The 16,559-nt window shown below is 35.7% G+C and overlaps 3 protein-coding genes across 3 annotated transcripts; 1 reads left to right on the forward strand and 2 right to left on the reverse strand.

The window, feature by feature from the left end:
• Positions 1-3,419: 3,419 nt before the first annotated feature.
• Positions 3,420-5,367, forward strand: LOC147285041 (uncharacterized). Its single transcript, XM_086245039.1, has 3 exons — positions 3,420-3,590; positions 4,171-4,292; positions 4,886-5,367. Exons 1-3 carry the CDS (start codon positions 3,467-3,469, stop codon positions 5,213-5,215), a joined length of 576 nt encoding a protein of 191 aa, XP_086101165.1. The 5' UTR covers positions 3,420-3,466; the 3' UTR covers positions 5,216-5,367.
• A 457-nt stretch (positions 5,368-5,824) lies between these two features.
• On the reverse strand, positions 5,825-8,824 carry LOC147285042 (sm-like protein LSM1B). Its single transcript, XM_086244144.1, has 5 exons — positions 8,429-8,824; positions 7,267-7,335; positions 7,047-7,162; positions 6,891-6,953; positions 5,825-6,303 (listed from the first exon to the last, which is right to left on the reverse strand). The coding sequence occupies exons 1-5, from the start codon at positions 8,487-8,489 to the stop codon at positions 6,226-6,228; spliced, it is 387 nt and encodes a 128-aa protein (XP_086100270.1). The 5' UTR covers positions 8,490-8,824; the 3' UTR covers positions 5,825-6,225.
• Positions 8,825-11,365: 2,541 nt separating this feature from the next.
• LOC147285043 (protein DEEPER ROOTING 1-like) lies at positions 11,366-12,869 on the reverse strand. Its single transcript, XM_086245762.1, has 5 exons — positions 12,864-12,869; positions 12,713-12,788; positions 12,065-12,618; positions 11,555-11,735; positions 11,366-11,419 (listed from the first exon to the last, which is right to left on the reverse strand). The coding sequence occupies exons 1-5, from the start codon at positions 12,867-12,869 to the stop codon at positions 11,400-11,402; spliced, it is 837 nt and encodes a 278-aa protein (XP_086101888.1). The 3' UTR covers positions 11,366-11,399.
• Positions 12,870-16,559: the final 3,690 nt, after the last annotated feature.

Consider the following 16,559-nt stretch of genomic DNA (forward strand, 5'->3'; position numbering starts at 1 on the left):
CACATGGTTGCACATATCAATTAAATCTACATAAAACACTTGAGTTAAGGAAACATCAACATCAACTCTATGAGACCCAAAACTCCACTTCATTTCCCGCCTTCGTGAATGAGTCCTTCGCAATTCTATTGAGGTGAAAATCTTGGGTCACAGCCGCACTAAAATTTGCGGACATGGTCAACAATAAAATGAGAGGACAAGTTAATCAAAATCAAGAAACTCCATTATTTTTCTCATGGTCCCTTTCAAATCTGTAGCATCCCTCTCTGCTTTCTGAGCCTGAATAGAAGAGAAAATGTATTGAAATTATTGAAAAGTGCAAAAGACTAACATATAGCATGGAACAATCTGACCCAACTGAATAAAAAACATAAAAAGATTGCACCAATTACTGTATTAACAGACTAATTTTAAAAGGAAAATTTTTACATATATAGAAAAGTACAGAAGGGTACATAGGACAGGATTTAACTCAAAAGGTTCCAGCATGTCTCAGGTCAGTGGATACAAGAGATTATTTACTATAAAGGAACCAAGTAAACTTATATGCCTACTCAAAAATAGCAGTGCATAAGGAAGTTCCTTTGTTAACCCTGGCAGGACAAACTTAGGATAGGTGCCAAGCATTTATCTATGCCACGTAGGAATTCACAAGAGTTCTCTTCATCCAATAGTTATAGAGCATTTAACCATTTATTTGAAGTTGTGAATTTGAGGTTACCTCCTTAAGATCGCTATATTCGACCAATAACCATTATGATTTAGTAACACTTAATTAGTTCCAATTAATTTCTGTTGGACGACTAATAAAAAAAATAATATCGCTTGACTAGAAAGAGAAAAAATAATAACAAGGGTCATTTAGAAACTAACTTAGTCTATGCCAAATAATTATTGGATATAATCGCAACATCACCATGATGAACTAATTTACGTGAATATAGGTGGACGGAAAATTTGTACTTGTATGATATATTATTAAGGGAGACTTAGAATACAGTCTATTTTATAAGTTTTTCTTAGACTAAAACTGGTAGTGATTTAGGGTTTTTAATTAAGTCATTTTATTTTTCTTATTTGACAGATTTATATTAGGTTTTAACTTTTAACTCCAAAATTTTGGGCTTCGCCGAAAATCTCGAAGTTAAAACCTAATATGCAGGCTCTACAAAACCCACTCTACACCCTAGGAGGGGAAATACCCTTCAAATTAGGGAATGACTTTATTATGAATTAAAATGATTTTTTTCTAAATTAAAATGATTTTATTATAAATTTAAAGGATTTTCTTATAAATTATTATGAATTAAAATATTTTTTTAAAAATTTTAAAACACATCCGATCTCTATCTAAAAACTATTTTTCTAAAGGACCTAAGTCTAATTATCTCTATTATTAATAATACCCACCCATATCACTTATATAAGGGATAACACCTCGATTAGTTATATTACATAACGGTGTTACAGTTGTACCCAAAAATTTAGAGTGCTGCTATTTACACACCTTTTTTTTTTTTTTTCTTTTTGCACACTATTTTCTCCAGTTTTCTGCTAACACACCCCTTACCATCTTCTAAAATTTGGAATTTCTTTTTGCACACCATTTTTATTACCAAAATATTCATCTTCTAAAACACACCCACCCACCCCACCTCTTTCTCTTTCCTTCTTTCTCCTCCCTCCCTTTCTTTGGCTTTTCAACCCAACAGCCTTACCCTTACAAAGAAAAAAAAAAATTTAACACCCATGGTACCCGACCCACCTTGCACACAGCTGCCTATGTCGCCTGATTTGTCACTGGCGAACCTCCTCCTCCTCCTCCCTCTCCATCTCTCTTTCTCTTTCTCTTCTTTCTCTCTCTGTTTCTCTTTCCCTATCTCTTTTCTCTTTCCTTTCACTTTCTCTCTCACTCACCCAGCCCCCTGGCCGGATGGAAATGGAGGCCAGCGAGGTCAACAAAAGCTTCCAATCTGGAGGCCGGCAATGGGTCGGGTTTAGCAGGGGCGGTGCGTCGCGGGGGGATGGGAAGAATGAGGGGGTAGCAAGGGGAGGAAAGAGGAGGGGTGAGTCGGGCTTGGCTGGGTTGGTGGGTCTGGGAGGGGGGAAGGAGAATGAGGGGAGGAAGGGGGTGTGTTTGCAAAGAAAGGGAGAAAGGGAGAGAGGAGAGAGGAGAGAGGAGAGTGGGAAAGAGAGAGAGAGAGGAGGTGTGTGTGTGTCTTTTTCACTTTGGTTTTTTTTTCTTAAAAAAAAAGGGTGTGCAAAAAAAAAAAAAAGTGTGCAAATAACAGCACTCAAAATTTATGAGGCTAATTCAAGAGGCCTCCTGATCCAAAGGTGGCCCAGGCCCAAAACCCATACCCATATGGGTCGTTGTGTTCAGTTCTGGACCCATACCTATACCCATACAGTAACCAAACTTACTACATGTTAGAGCATGTACAATGACATGGCTAAATGCTATGCTATATACTAAATATAGCAGAATTGATAAAAAAGCTCACTACAATGACATAATTAAATTTAACATTTGCTATGCTATTACTAAATTTTCCACTATATATAGCAGAAAATTTAGCAATTGCTTTTGAAGAACTCAAGAAAAAAATGGACGCATCATTTGAAAAGCATGGGTTGAAAAAAAGTGATTGGTTGAAAAAGTGATGGGTCCCACGAGGAGAAAGAAAGAAAAAGATATTCATATGAATGGAAAAGGTTGCTGCAAGAGGCATGACTCATGAGGATGGACAACTCTCATGGGTTGATTGGTTATGTATTCAAATTTTACAATTCCTAAATTTGACTTTGATATGAAAAATACTAAAATATTAATTTAAGTATTAAAATAATAATATTAAAATATATTTAATATTATGCTCATATTAAAGATCTCATTAAAATATTTATAATGATATAATTATTAAAATAATTTAATATATTAAATTTAATTTATAAAGATATATATAAATATATTAACATATAGTTATAACTTTTGTGCCCAAAAAACACAAAAATTATTGTTAAATGCTAAAAGTCACGCTGTTAGTTGTTACCAAATACCAATCTGAAGCGAATCTAAGAGGGGTGTCCCCAACTCAGATTTTAAAGGAGTTTAATGGATTTTAAAATTCATAGAATCTATCAAAATCCAAAGAAATTGGGTAGAATTCTTATGGAATTTGTTATGTGTAAAAAATGTATTCAAATCCAACCAAATTCATCCAAATCTATTAAAATCCTTCACTTAATGAAATTTATGATTTTTTGAGAACATCTGAATTTCATTGGAATTCATTAAAATTTGAGTTGGGGACAATTAAAGTTCATTGGAATCCATTAAAATCTAAATTAGGAACACCTAGATTTCATTGGACTTTTAAAATCCAATGAAATCTAAGTTGGGAACAGCCCCCAAGAGAGTTTCATCCGACCATCCGAGGAAGACAGACAGATCAAAGACACGGACATGGGTTCTGCAAAAGAGATAGTAGAGAAACTGAAACTGAATCCTAACCCAGAAGGTGGGTTTTACTCTGAAACTTTCAGAGACACATCCATAGTCCTCCCCTTGTGTCAGCTTCCCCCAGACTGTAAGTCCTTGTCACTGATCTGACTTTTGACATTTATTTATTATTGGGTTTTTATTGTTATCTGCATTTGGATCTTGAATTTAGGATTGTGGAAAATATATTGAATGAAAGTTATGAAACTAAGCTCACATGGAATGAATGCTGGATAGTTAGCTTGATTGTGTTATATCTGCATTTTAGTTGTATGAAATTGGATTCTTGGGATTGGAATTTAATGCCCCAATTCAAAATTCATATGTGGGATGTAGGAACCTAGTTTAAATCATACTACAAGTCACCCAATGGTGTCCATGCAACATATTTCGTTCATGCAATCATGCACAATTGAATTCGAAATGGACCCATTTTGAATTCAAAATGTAGCAAAAGGAATTTTTGTTAAAAAGGTAAAGACACTGCAGCCCTGTTGTTATGTATGGGAATTTTTGGTTCCACCTTCCTGTCTTGCTAAAAACAGAGTGATACAAATATGGATAGACAGAGTCTGATGGAATTAGCAACAGAGCTTGTCAATGTTGCTTGGCTAAGCTATTTTCTTTTTACCATTTATGTTACTAAGAGAAGTGTGGCTGATCTGCAGACAAGGTTGAGCGCCCTGTCAGTTCATGTATTTACTTCTTGCTGCCGTCTGGGGATGTGTCACGCCTTCATCGTATACCATGTGCAGAAACCTGGCATTTTTATGTGGGAGAACCTATTACGGTACACTCCACTCCGGTCATGGCTCAAACATTGAAAGATCAACATACTCTGCATTCACATGCCATTTCTATAGTCATTTCAAGATATCATGTGATGTATTCACATGCCATTTCTATAGTCATTTCCATGTTCAATAGCTATGTTGTATGTTAAAGTTGGCCACCCATCTCACTACGAGTCACGATCGCTTCTCCCTGGGCTTGGGAGCTTAGACATGCCATGCAAAAGATAAAACAGTAAGAAGATACAAACAAAGCTGTATACATGCATGTTTGTATATGTGAGACAAATGTGGCAAAATTTATTTAATTTGCAGTTGCAATTGCCTAAAATGGTTTTGGCAAAAGATAAAACAGTTAGACAAATGAAAAGCTGTATTCATGTTAACTTTATTGATATATTATTGCGTTTTGTTTCATCTTCTAGCACAAAGTATCTTCATACATTTGTGATGATCATGTATCTTGCCTAAATTTGCATTTCAAAAGAATCCACACTGGATCCCGAATTTGAGCTCTAGATAAAGAATCCACACTGCACTTCTTTATCTTGCCTGCCCTCTCCTCTTTTAACACGGTCAGACTTTTTATCAGGTATTGGAGTTGAATGACAAAGATGGGAAAGTGAAATTAACCTGCCTTGGACCCAATTTGATTGGAGAGGATCAGCAACCCCAGTACACAGTGCCTCCAAATATATGGTTTGGTGCATTTCCAACAAAGGACTTCAGCATTTCATCAGATGGGGCATTGATCAAAGCTGCTCCAAGGGATTCTGAAACCCACTACTCTCTTGTGGGATGCACTTGTGCACCTGCCTTTCAGTTCCAGGACTTTGAGTTGGCAAAACGCTCGGAGCTTGTTTCTCGCTTTCCTAGTAGCCAGCCTCTTATATCGTTGCTTACATTCCCTGATCAAGCATAAGCCTTTGCTGCAGTAATCTTATAATTGTATTAGTTCAATGTTTGTTTACATGTTATGGATTTGAAGTGACTGTGGATTGTTCAAACTTCAAATCATGGAAGGATATGATTTAGCACTCAAATTTAATAATGGAAAGATATGATTTTCCTTGATATGTGAAAAGTCGCATATATTTGATGAGTCCATTTTTGCTTACCACAAAAAAATGGTGGTGAGCATTATTATTATGGTGAATAGGTGACACGTGTCACAAAAAAGTGGTTAGATGACACATGTCATTCATCCACTATGGTGATAATGCTCACTATCACCTTCACCATAGTGCTCACTATCACCTTTCGCGTATGGAAGGATATTATTTTCCTTAGATAAACCTTTCACGTATGGAAGTATATGATTTTCCTTGATCCGTGAAAAGTCGCAAAAATGAATCCTATATTTGATATACAAATCTCTTATTTTCATCACTTAGTAGAGGGTTGGAAGGGAAATACTTACAACCCGACTCCAATTTTTTCAGAATATTGCACCCATGCCGCAAAACCAATTTCATTTTTGGCTTGGACAGGCGGATACAAATCTTAATATAAGCATGCGATAGTAGCATAATGCAGTGTAATCAGTATATGATGATACTTGTTGCATGTAAATATTATGTGGAGAGGAATGACCATCTTACAAAATAAATGACACTGACTGTGCCCTCAAAAAATGAAGCTCCATAACAACCCATGGCAAATCAAAACAAGTCATGTTCAACAGAGAAGCAATTGCAAATCTAAATCCTGAACCAATTCTGTAGACCCAACCACATGGTTGCACATATCAATTAAATCCACATAAAACACTTGAGTTAAGGAAACATCAACATCAACTCTATGAGACCCAAAACTCCACTTCATTTCCCGCCTTCGTGAATGAGTCCTTCGCAATCCTATTGAGGTGAAAATCTTGGGTCACAGCCGCACTAAAATTTGCGGACATGGTCAACAATAAAATGAGAGGACAAGTTAATCAAAATCAAGAAACTCCATTCTTTTTCTCATGGTCCCTTTCAAATCTGTAGCATCCCTCTCTGCTTTCTGAGCCTGAATAGAAGAGAAATGTATTGAAATTATTGAAAAGTGCAAAAGACTAACATATAGCATGAACAATCTGACCCAACTGAATAAAAAACATAAAAAGATTGCACCATTTACTGTATTAACAGACTAATCTTAAAAGGAAATTTTTTACATATATAGAAAAGTACAGAAGGGTACATAGGACAGGATTTAACTCAAAAGGTTCCGGCATGTCTCAGGTCAGCGGATACAAGAGATTATTTACTATAAAAGAACCAAGTAAACTTATATTCCTACTCAAAAATAGCAGTGCATAAGGAAGTTCCTTTGTTAACCCTGGCAGGACAAACTTAGGATAGGTGCCAAGCATTTATCTATGCCACGTAGGAATTCACAAGAGTTCTCTTCATCCAATAGTCAATATGACTAAGAGGTTTGCTAGCTATAATGTGTGGGCGATTGTGAGAAGTTGATTTAGCATTCCACAGCTGCCCATGCACACGTGGGTGACTGTGGCTTGCATTTTCCATATGACCAAATGACAACACCATGAGCATTGCAGAATGGAATTTTCAGTTTAAGTATTGACCAACATGCATACACAGACTTACCCTTTTTATCTCTTCTACTGGTACCCGAGTCATATGCGGGGGAAGCTCCTCCTTATCCAATTCCTATAGAGTGGGTAATAAGAATTCAATTAAAGAACAGAGTACTCAACAAATATTAACAGTAGTCAAGTCTCAGAGAATTGAAATGCAACATACCAGCTCTCCAATTAAGACAACATTCTCCCCACGGATTACATACAAACCTAATGGGATGTCACAGTAAAGATCACCAACAATCACTCTTTCGCATGCACCTTCGAGGACAACATTTGCTGGGCAGAGGGAAGAAAATTACCATCATTAATTGAGGTTTCAAGAGAAATAAAAAGAGTAAAGCTAATGAGAACTTAGTATGCTATGTGATGTGACATATTACCAAACTGATCAAAAGACCGTAGTATTCCCAAGAGCTTTCGTCCATCTCGCAACAAGACGAGAAGCTTTTCTGAAAAGAAAAAAAAATCCTAAATAAGCCAAATACTTTGCAATGAATAAACTCTTTAATGTCAATCAGTTTACAGATACATCCCACATACTTCCAAGGAAGAGTAACAAAAGCACCACAAACACACCATCTGTAGTGACCTTAAAGCACTAGTTATGAAGCTTGAATTTAATGGATGCACCTTCTGCATCTGAGTCAAAATTATTACTAAATTGAATCTTGAGGCGTTATGAATACTGCTTAAACTTCCATGTTCTGCAAACTATTCAACAACAGAAATGCATGCAGTGACCTTAAAGCACTAATTGTGAACCTTGAATTTAATGGGTGCATGTGCACCTTCACCATCTGAGTCAAATTTATTACTGGATTGACTCTTGAGGCATTCTGAATATGGCTTAAATTTCCATATTCTGTAAAGTATTCCACAACGGAAATGCAAGAAGTTAAGTCACGAGCACTTCTAATGGCCTAAGTGGAGCAGCCATCTTCAAGTACTTCTATTACACAACTGTAGCAGTTTGACATTCACATCACTTGTTTCGTTATCACTTTTTCCTTTGAAAAAATCTCTTTCCCCTTTCTACTTTTGTTTATCTATCAAAGATATGTTTTCCATTCTAAGAAATTGGGAGAAAAAAAGGATGAGATTACTACACCCAAATTCACAATACTGCACTAGAAATTCAACTTCACTACAATTAACTAGTGCAGAGACCCCAATTTGAAGCTTTATTTGTTTATGTTAACAAGACATTAAGAAAAAAACCAAAAAAAGTCAAGATCAATTTTGCTAAATAATATGTCAATCATCCACTATAAATGAGATTTTGTCATCAGAGAAAGTTCATTATATCTCATACTTAGTCAAAAAAAAGGCAATGAAACAGCCCTTGCAATAAGCAATATGCAAATCAAATAGTAAAGCAACTTTTAAAACCTTCCTATGAAACAAATGTTATACCAGAAAAGTGAAAAAGAGCTCTATACAGCAACTAACAGCTAAAACATAAAAACTGCAAAGAATCAATAAACTCATTTCTCAATGGCCCCAAACCAGATCTAGAGAGAGAGATTGAGAGAGAGAGAGTACTGTCAAGATAGCTTGCAAGAGAAGTGGAAAGGAGAGAATCTTCTGGGCCAGCCCACGACATGAAGTATGGTGTACTCCTACTGGGAAGTGGGAACTTCAAAAAACCAACAAAGAGAAACCAAGAACCTTCTCCAATGGCATTGACTTCACGGCAAACAACCACCTCCAACAAAAAACCCCAAAAGCCTCAAAGCGCACAACTTTCACTCAAACACTCCCTCCAGCAGATCACCACCACCAACCCTAATTTCCAAATTTCCAACAATATCCCAGCAACAACCCAAATCTATATATTAATTGGAATCAAGAATGTAGTATGTGAGTTGGGTTTGGACTTTGGAGTTGGACCATTAAAGTCATCGGCTTGGGGGAAAAGATGACATCTTTTTTATTAGCCTTTTTCTTTCTCACTGTCTCTGACAATATTATACAATTTATACTTATTATTTATTATTTAGGAGTAATTTCTTTTTGTACACGATACGGTGAATTGAGATAGTATCTTGCTTACTTGGCCAAAAAAAAGAGATAGTATCTTGCCTAAGGGGAAAATTTTGAAATTTGAAAAATTAATCCATTTTAGTTTATATTAAAGACTTTTAACTTTATTTTTAATTTTTTAGAAATTTAATTCTCTAATAGTGTTCGAGTTCCTCTTAAGAAGTGCTCGTTGACTTAATTTATGTTAGTTTTCCAAATTTCTCTTATAACTTTATTTATGGAGCCTCATATTAGATTAATTTTTGTATCACCAAGATTGACACAAAGATTAGATTAATTTACATATTCTGATTTTGGATATTTGTAAAACAATAATTTCTTGTGAGATATCTCATATGTTATTTGATTAACAACAGTTTTTCTCTAGAGGGGACATCCACATTTTTTTTTTTCGCAAATTTCAGGCACCGAGTGCTCAACAGTGCATTTTTTTTTTTCTTCCTCAAGCGCTTGACACTTGGTTTTTCCTCAAGCATAAAATTTCAGAGTTAAAATCTAACCAGCATATCTACAAGCCTCATTTTACATCCTAAGAAGATATGAGGTGGACTTGTTGGCATATGGGGTAAAAAATAGAATGAGAAAACAACGCCGAACACTGCAAAAAGCACTTGGCTGTTATAAAAGAAACTAGCGCCAAGCGATTGGCACAATTGCCTCCGAGTATCCGCAAAAAGAAAATGCGGATACATACGCTCTAAAGAAAAATCTTGATAAAAATAATGACATAACCAAATTATTTTTTTTTAGAAAACATAACATGTTTGATTGATCAAAGAATATCTTTTCCTTGTACGAATTCTTCCATCTTATATATAAAGAAATTATTAAAAGATTTCCCAAAGGTTACGTAAGTCCTAAGGATTTACATTATTGAAAATATTTTTTAACTGAGTTTAGATTTTGTTTTTATTTTTTTATTGAAAATCCTCCCATCAAGCTAATGACTTTGAATCTAGTGGATGACACATTGTCTTCTTTTATTGGAGAAAGTCTTAGTTCAAATCTCATGAACAATAGTTGATTAATAAAAAAAAATTCCTTTTATGAAACAGATTTTGATTTGATAGGATTCATATCAATAAATGATACAAATTTCACTAAAAAATAACATAGGTCCACAAATAATAATTAGAGAGACTTAGGGCTCGTTTGGCACTGCTTTTAAAATTGTCAAAAGCGCTTTCAAATTAGTAAAAGCACTTTTGATAGCGTTTGGCAAAAATAATTAGAAGTGCTTTTGAGTTATAAAAGCACTTCTAAGAGGTTTTTTGAGAAGCACCTGACAGGTGCTTTCTCAAGAAGCACTTTCAAGTGCTTTTGCATAAATAATTTAGAAGTTTTATAAAAATTTATATGTGCTTCTTAACATAAGCGCTTCTGATAAAAGCGCTACTAAATAAAAGTGTTTCTAAGAAGCAGTGCCAAACGGGCCCTTAGAGTCCAGTATTATGTGTGAGGAAGTCAGCCCACAAGGTTAAGTTAAGTTAGGCCTTGAGGTAAGGAAGATTGGGGTTGGAGTGAGCTAGGAATGAGGATTGAATAGGCTAGGGATGAATTATGTTCTAAACCAACTAAGAAAAATTTTAACAGAAAAAAAAAAAAAAAAAAAAGGAGAACTGGTGGCCGGGCTATAGCCCCTACATCCCCTTCTAGCTCTGTCCTTGATCTCATGATTGGTTATTTGGTTTGTTGTATGGTATGAGTGGTACAAGAGCCAAACACTAAACATTGTTAATTAGACTTTTGCATTCACTAAACCAAAGAGAAGAATAATCTGGGAGACGCAACTCTTTAATTATTACCGGGAAAAGGGTAGAGAGTCTCCACCTTCATAACGTTTGCCGGGTTAAGAAGAAACAAAGATATAGATATATAGTATAGTTGATTAGATTTATTTTCTGTTTTCTTTGTTTAATTTGCTGATTATATATATATGTTCCAATGGCGCATAGGCCAAATTTCAGGTGCCTAATTCATCCCATCTTTTGCTTATTTGCTAGCCTCCTACATTGATTCAATTCACTCTTTTTTCCACAAAATGTTACTCTACTTCTTGCATTGCACTTGCACAGTTAGCCAACTATGGCGGCCAAACATTTTGTTAGACAGCAAAGGCATATATGCAGCAAGGGAACAGCATCATCATCACATCCTATACATTGGAAATCTCTAAATCATACGAGTCACTCTTGAACTGATCACCTTTGCCCTGGCATTATTGTTGAAAGATGTGAAACATGCACAGACTAGCTCCAACTATATATAGATTTGTGCAACCAAACATGGCAGAAATCTGCAGAGTACAGTTAATTTAGCATAAAGTCGGTGAAAATTTGAGTAACAAATTATTGTTTGGGAGATAAGCTACATAAAAAAGAGTTTGAAATGTCTATTTTAATTCCTAATGGTATGAAAGTTTACCCTTTATTCCTCAAAGCTTCCAAACTCCAAAGTAGAGCTAAGTAATCTATATCTCTAAAACGATATCTGCAAACAGAGAAAAATGGTGTGAACATGACTTTTCATGAATGCATTGAACACCCTCCAACCAAAATATATGTTATGCCCTTTAAAGTATGTCCATGTATTGATAGGCACTAAATCAATGCCTTAGGTTCTTACATTCAGAATCAGTCTTGACCCATTTACTTCCCTCGTCTCCCTCATCATCAGTTATTTCCTCCTCATGATTAATGGCAGACTTGGGCTTGTGTCTGTTCTCCAAGTACTTTTTCTTAGATAGTGTTGAACTAGAACTTGAGCTTTGGGGATATATCTTCTTGTGGAGTATGGCCTTCATTATCTGTTAATGAATCAAGAAGGGAAAAAGAAAAGGACTAAAACCAAGTTGGCATTGTGGCATGTAGATGTATGATCACATTCTAGAGGCAAACTTACAAATCCCTCTCTTCTGGTAAATGCGTGTATATATATATATATATATATATATATATACCGAAATGTTCTCTTGTTAGATTATGGCAACATAACAATGATATGTTGTCAAACTCTGAATTTGGATCGTTCATTAGGTTGACTCTTAACTGAAAGTGTGGTTTAGATTCACAATCTGACAAGAGAGCATCACGCACCCTATATGTATGTGTATGTGTGCGCGAATTATGGATGTACCTTCTCCATTCTTGATTCAGGGACTGGATCTCTGAGACCAGGAGCAGCTGGTGCAAACCCACTTCTGCAAACAAACATTTTCTTGAGAAGAAAAGACAATGACTTCTTGCCAATGGCGGAGTTTGAGTTATCCAAGCAAACATCATTCCCTCGGCTCAGAACCATGCTGGTGCTGCGTTGGAACCGACCAAAATTCTCTTTAGACTCATCACAATCTCTTTCAGCTTTGAAGCTTGACTGTCTGTTTAGAAACTTGTCCAATGGAATTAGACAATTAGGAACTTTTTCCAATTCTGCAGAAGCACAACTTGACTGACCAGCTTGCTCATTCAAGTATGAGTCCAACTCATCCTGAAGGTTTCTTACTTCCTCAGGTGTAAAATCATGTAGATTATAATCTTTGGGGGAGGGTGGTGGATTACTACTCTCAAGAGTGTTAAACCTCTGTAGATGATCTTCTTTCAAGTCACCATTTCCTAATGTCCCAATTGTCAGCAACCCATGACTCCATTCACTGACTTCTTCTTTGGGAGGTTTTTGCACATTGTCATGATCTATTATATCAACAACAAAAAATTAAATACTATCCAAGAATTATTGAACAATTAAATTCATATGATCATATGATTCATATCTATATATAATCACCATCAGACAATGTTAAGCTTGGCTTCTTATTAATCCGGGGTTTCCCAGTAAGCTTGCTTTGCATCCAATCAAATATCTGCAATCAAACAAGTCAGAACCCTTCTAAATTTACATATCTGCAGATGTGAATATTTGCACACCAGTTTCTTACCTTCATGTGTTGAAGTTGTATTGGGCACTCTTCTTCTTGGCCGGGGTGATCAGAGTTTAAAGCAAGCTAGCTTTCTGGATTTAAACAACTGGACCAAAGGATATGGATAAGGTGGGCTTATAGATATCAGGTGTGTGTACACAGATCTCATAAGCCAGTGACTCAGTGAGAGCTTAGCTGCAAAAGGCTTATATAGAGTAGAGCTGTGATGTGAGAAATTCAATAACCAAGCTGGTAGTGTAGTTGCCAACGGTTCAAGTTTCCAAACAGTACTGACTTTACCGCCTTTTTTCTTTCTGTCATCTCTTTGCATGTCACCTTAAATTTTTTATTTTTTTTCCAAACTAGTATATATCTCTTTTTTCCCACTGCATCTTTTTTTTTTTTCTGGTTTCCTAGATTCCACTAATTGACAACACAAAATTGTTGTAAGGTTAATGTGCTGTAATTGGTCTTTTCACAGCACTTAAAATTTTTGCTTGCTTAGTTTAACTTTGAGTTCCAAGAGGTACTTTCTTCCCCACCTAGTTGACAATAAAGTCCTGGTGTTTTTGGCACTCTGACATGAAAACAAAACCAATATTGTCTTTTCATTGTACTGCTAATTGCTAAAGCCCACCCCAGGTAACCCAAATAGTGTTTCTGCACAAACTTTCATCCATAAAGAAAACTACTCTGCTTTTATAATGTAACAAGTTAAACAACTACATCTACTATCAAACACACAGACCCACACAGACACATATATAACCAAATGTTACTTTGTGTACACAGTTTATGAAATTGAATAACTGAATCTGAAGAAAATCAGCAGTATATGAACTGCTATATCTTGTTCACAACTTCACATAAATCCAATAAAAAAATCTCCCTCAGCTCAGTAGCTCACATGACAAATCTATATATGGCCGGGCCAACATGCTGTTCATGGGGGTTTCAATACCAGCCAGCCACGTGAACATGTCTAAATATTCACATGGATCCAGTCCAATAGTCCATACTAATTGCCAAACCCAAAAGTTGATTTGCCAAGTGTCGAATGACGATAGAGTGATGACTGCTTATTGGACCGTATACGACCAACACGTGTCTCAAAGGGGTCGGACTAAAGTAACTAAACATTTCCATGCTCTTCAACCTATGTGCCACGTGTACACAGCTCCATGTATTATGAAAAGTTAAAAAAGAAAAGAAGAAAAAAGGTGGCAACTTAATTTGTTTACTTCATATTGCAGCTGTCTCTGCCTTTAAGACTTTACCATCCCATTATCCCCAGTACTGCCACTAAACTGACTGAAAGACATAGGGACCGCGGGGGCTGGGGGGGGACACAGGCCCCCCTCACCTCTAATGAATTGATTTTTCTTTTCGATTTTTCTATTATTTTTATTAATATATTATGACATATATTTTCTAAATAATTTTTTTTGACATAAAATATAAAATAGTTTCTTGTGTAACATGTGTAAATCCAAATGAATAATTTTATATTTTTTTTCAATGGTAAAAGTTGATTTGTCTTGCTCATTTTATAAAAAAATACTTACTCTTGTTGGAGATACTTGATGATTAATTACCTTAAGAACAAGTTAATTCTCTTAATTTTTTGTTTGTGAAAGTAATTCTAATTATGTAAAAATGTTTTTTATAGTTGTGAATATCTTAAGAAAAACAATTGTGCATTAAAAACAATAAAGTTATTATACAACAATGACATAAGCTGAAGAAATATATAAATGTGCGCTTGGGCTTATTAATTAGGAAAAAAAAATGGGCTTATGTGTGTTATAGTGAAGGTCAATGAAGGCCCATTAGAAAAGTGTGACATGACTATTTTACCCTCAAATAGCAAAAGTTTTGGCTCCCAAACTTTTGCTATATGACCATTTTACCCTCAATATACTCTCATGCGACCCCTCCACCTCATTGCCAACCGGCAATTTCTCCGGCGACCCCCTCTCGCAACACCAACGACATCGCTGGCCCCAAGAGCGCAGGTTTTGGGAGAGGCGCCCCCTCTTAGTCCAAAGTTCGGCTGGTGAGAGGGTGAGGTTAGGGGAAGCAGTGGTGACGATATGGTGGGGCCCTGGGGCCAATGGCGTCAGCTGACCCCTATAGCTTTTTTTTTGGTTAATGATATTGAAGATTTTTTTTTTTAGAATATGTTGACCAGTCCAGCTACTATGAGGGACAAGTGAGGGACAACATATCTACAAGTGAGGGTTCAAATCCAACCCTTGGATGTGTTGTCCCTTATATTTTGTTCATCATACTAGCTATTATGATATATTGACAATGAAGTTGATAAATATAGTACAATTTGGATGGATTTGTTAATCTCGGATTGATCATTTTGAGGTCTCTTCTATCCATTCAAAAAATATATATGGATTTTATGAACGTGACATATTGGTGCAGGGGGAGTAATTTCATTGGTCCTTTCAACTGGGCTATACCTCAGTGTGAAATTTTATAATTAATTACAATGGATTCATACTAGTTAGGCTAAAGGAGGGTTAATTGGCTGATTAATTGGCTCAATAATTTTTTCTACTTATCTTTAAGCATATAATCAATATTAATATTATATGTGTTTTTTATAGGTTGCTATTACGAAGTTTGATGAATTTTTTTGAAAATCTAAAAAGATTATTTTTTAAATAAAACTATTCAAAGTGTGTTACAAAACAAATATATATAGTTAACACTACAACAAATATGGTCAAAGGCCACTATTTTTTGCAACCATAAATGAGAGGGTGTCTATTGACAAATGAGGTGGTCACTAATACTTATTGTTAGTGATTATTATGTTTATGGTGGAGATAATAGTTGCCTTAAGACCCACTAATTTGTAAGATAGTTGATTTTTTGGTAGCTCCATAAACATAATAACCAAATTGGGAGATTAGTGGGATAATTTTTCTTTTCCCACCCCTAACCCAAACTAAATTTGTAATGGTGGCTGTGCACAAGACCTCTTTTCTTTGAAACAAAAGTTGAGAAAGTGACAATTGACATTTTGGGTTAAGGGATGAATTTATAAAATATTTCATTAAAATTATTTTCTATGAATTTATAAAATTGTTTGTTTTGAAAAAAAAAAGTTTTTATAAATTGGTTTAAGGTTTTATTTGATAAAATTAAATGTTTATATTTTAAACGAATTTTTGGTCTAGTTGGATAGAGCTCGGGACTACGAACATGTAGACACGAAGAAGACGTGAAAAGGAGTTACGACCATCAAGTTTCAGGTATTTTAAGTGAAAGGGTAATTTAGTAAATTCATCATATAGGGTTTGTTTATAAAGACCTAACTTCAGCATTGTTCTTCTCATTTTACTCCTGAAGCAGCCGCACACCCCCTTTTCTTTCTCTTTCTTCTCTCTCCTCTGCCTTGAGCTATCTCTGGCCATCTTTTCGCCGTCCAGCAGCCAACACCGGCGACATGGACCTCAATCAAATAGTCACTTCCTCCTCTCTCTATCCCTGCCTTTTGATTGCTCAACAACCCAATGGAAACATGGATTCACACCAAACCTGATCTAGCCTTCTTCTCCGATAGGTCACTAGTTTCGGCAACCACTTTACGTCGAGTTGGTCTCAAAATCTTCCCCTAGGTGAGCTGAGTTCAATTGTGTAAACACCCAGCCCATTCAAACGCCACACGTGGTCGTTCGAAACCCAAACATCCAC

Source organism: Dryas octopetala, chromosome 5 (genome assembly GCF_963921425.1).
Source record: "Dryas octopetala chromosome 5, drDryOcto1.1, whole genome shotgun sequence".
Taxonomy (NCBI): domain Eukaryota; kingdom Viridiplantae; phylum Streptophyta; class Magnoliopsida; order Rosales; family Rosaceae; genus Dryas; species Dryas octopetala.

What these genes read in the sequence shown, in the direction of transcription:
- LOC147285041 (XM_086245039.1), top strand. Translation starts at nt 3,467, where the DNA reads ATGGGTTCTGCAAAAGAGATAGTAGAGAAACTGAAACTGAATCCTAAC. An exon ending in GTGTCAGCTTCCCCCAGACT is followed by an intron (nt 3,591 to 4,170) that starts GTAAGTCCTTGT and finishes GCTGATCTGCAG; the next exon opens with ACAAGGTTGAGCGCCCTGTC. An exon ending in ATGTGGGAGAACCTATTACG is followed by an intron (nt 4,293 to 4,885) that starts GTACACTCCACT and finishes ACTTTTTATCAG; the next exon opens with GTATTGGAGTTGAATGACAA.
- LOC147285042 (XM_086244144.1), bottom strand. Translation starts at nt 8,489, where the DNA reads ATGTCGTGGGCTGGCCCAGAAGATTCTCTCCTTTCCACTTCTCTTGCA. An exon ending in TCTTGCAAGCTATCTTGACA is followed by an intron (nt 7,336 to 8,428) that starts GTACTCTCTCTC and finishes TTTTCTTTTCAG; the next exon opens with AAAAGCTTCTCGTCTTGTTG. An exon ending in TTGTCTTAATTGGAGAGCTG is followed by an intron (nt 6,954 to 7,046) that starts GTATGTTGCATT and finishes CCCACTCTATAG; the next exon opens with GAATTGGATAAGGAGGAGCT.
- LOC147285043 (XM_086245762.1), bottom strand. An exon ending in AAGCTTAACATTGTCTGATG is followed by an intron (nt 12,619 to 12,712) that starts GTGATTATATAT and finishes TTGATATAATAG; the next exon opens with ATCATGACAATGTGCAAAAA. An exon ending in GGTCAAGACTGATTCTGAAT is followed by an intron (nt 11,420 to 11,554) that starts GTAAGAACCTAA and finishes CTCTGTTTGCAG; the next exon opens with ATATCGTTTTAGAGATATAG.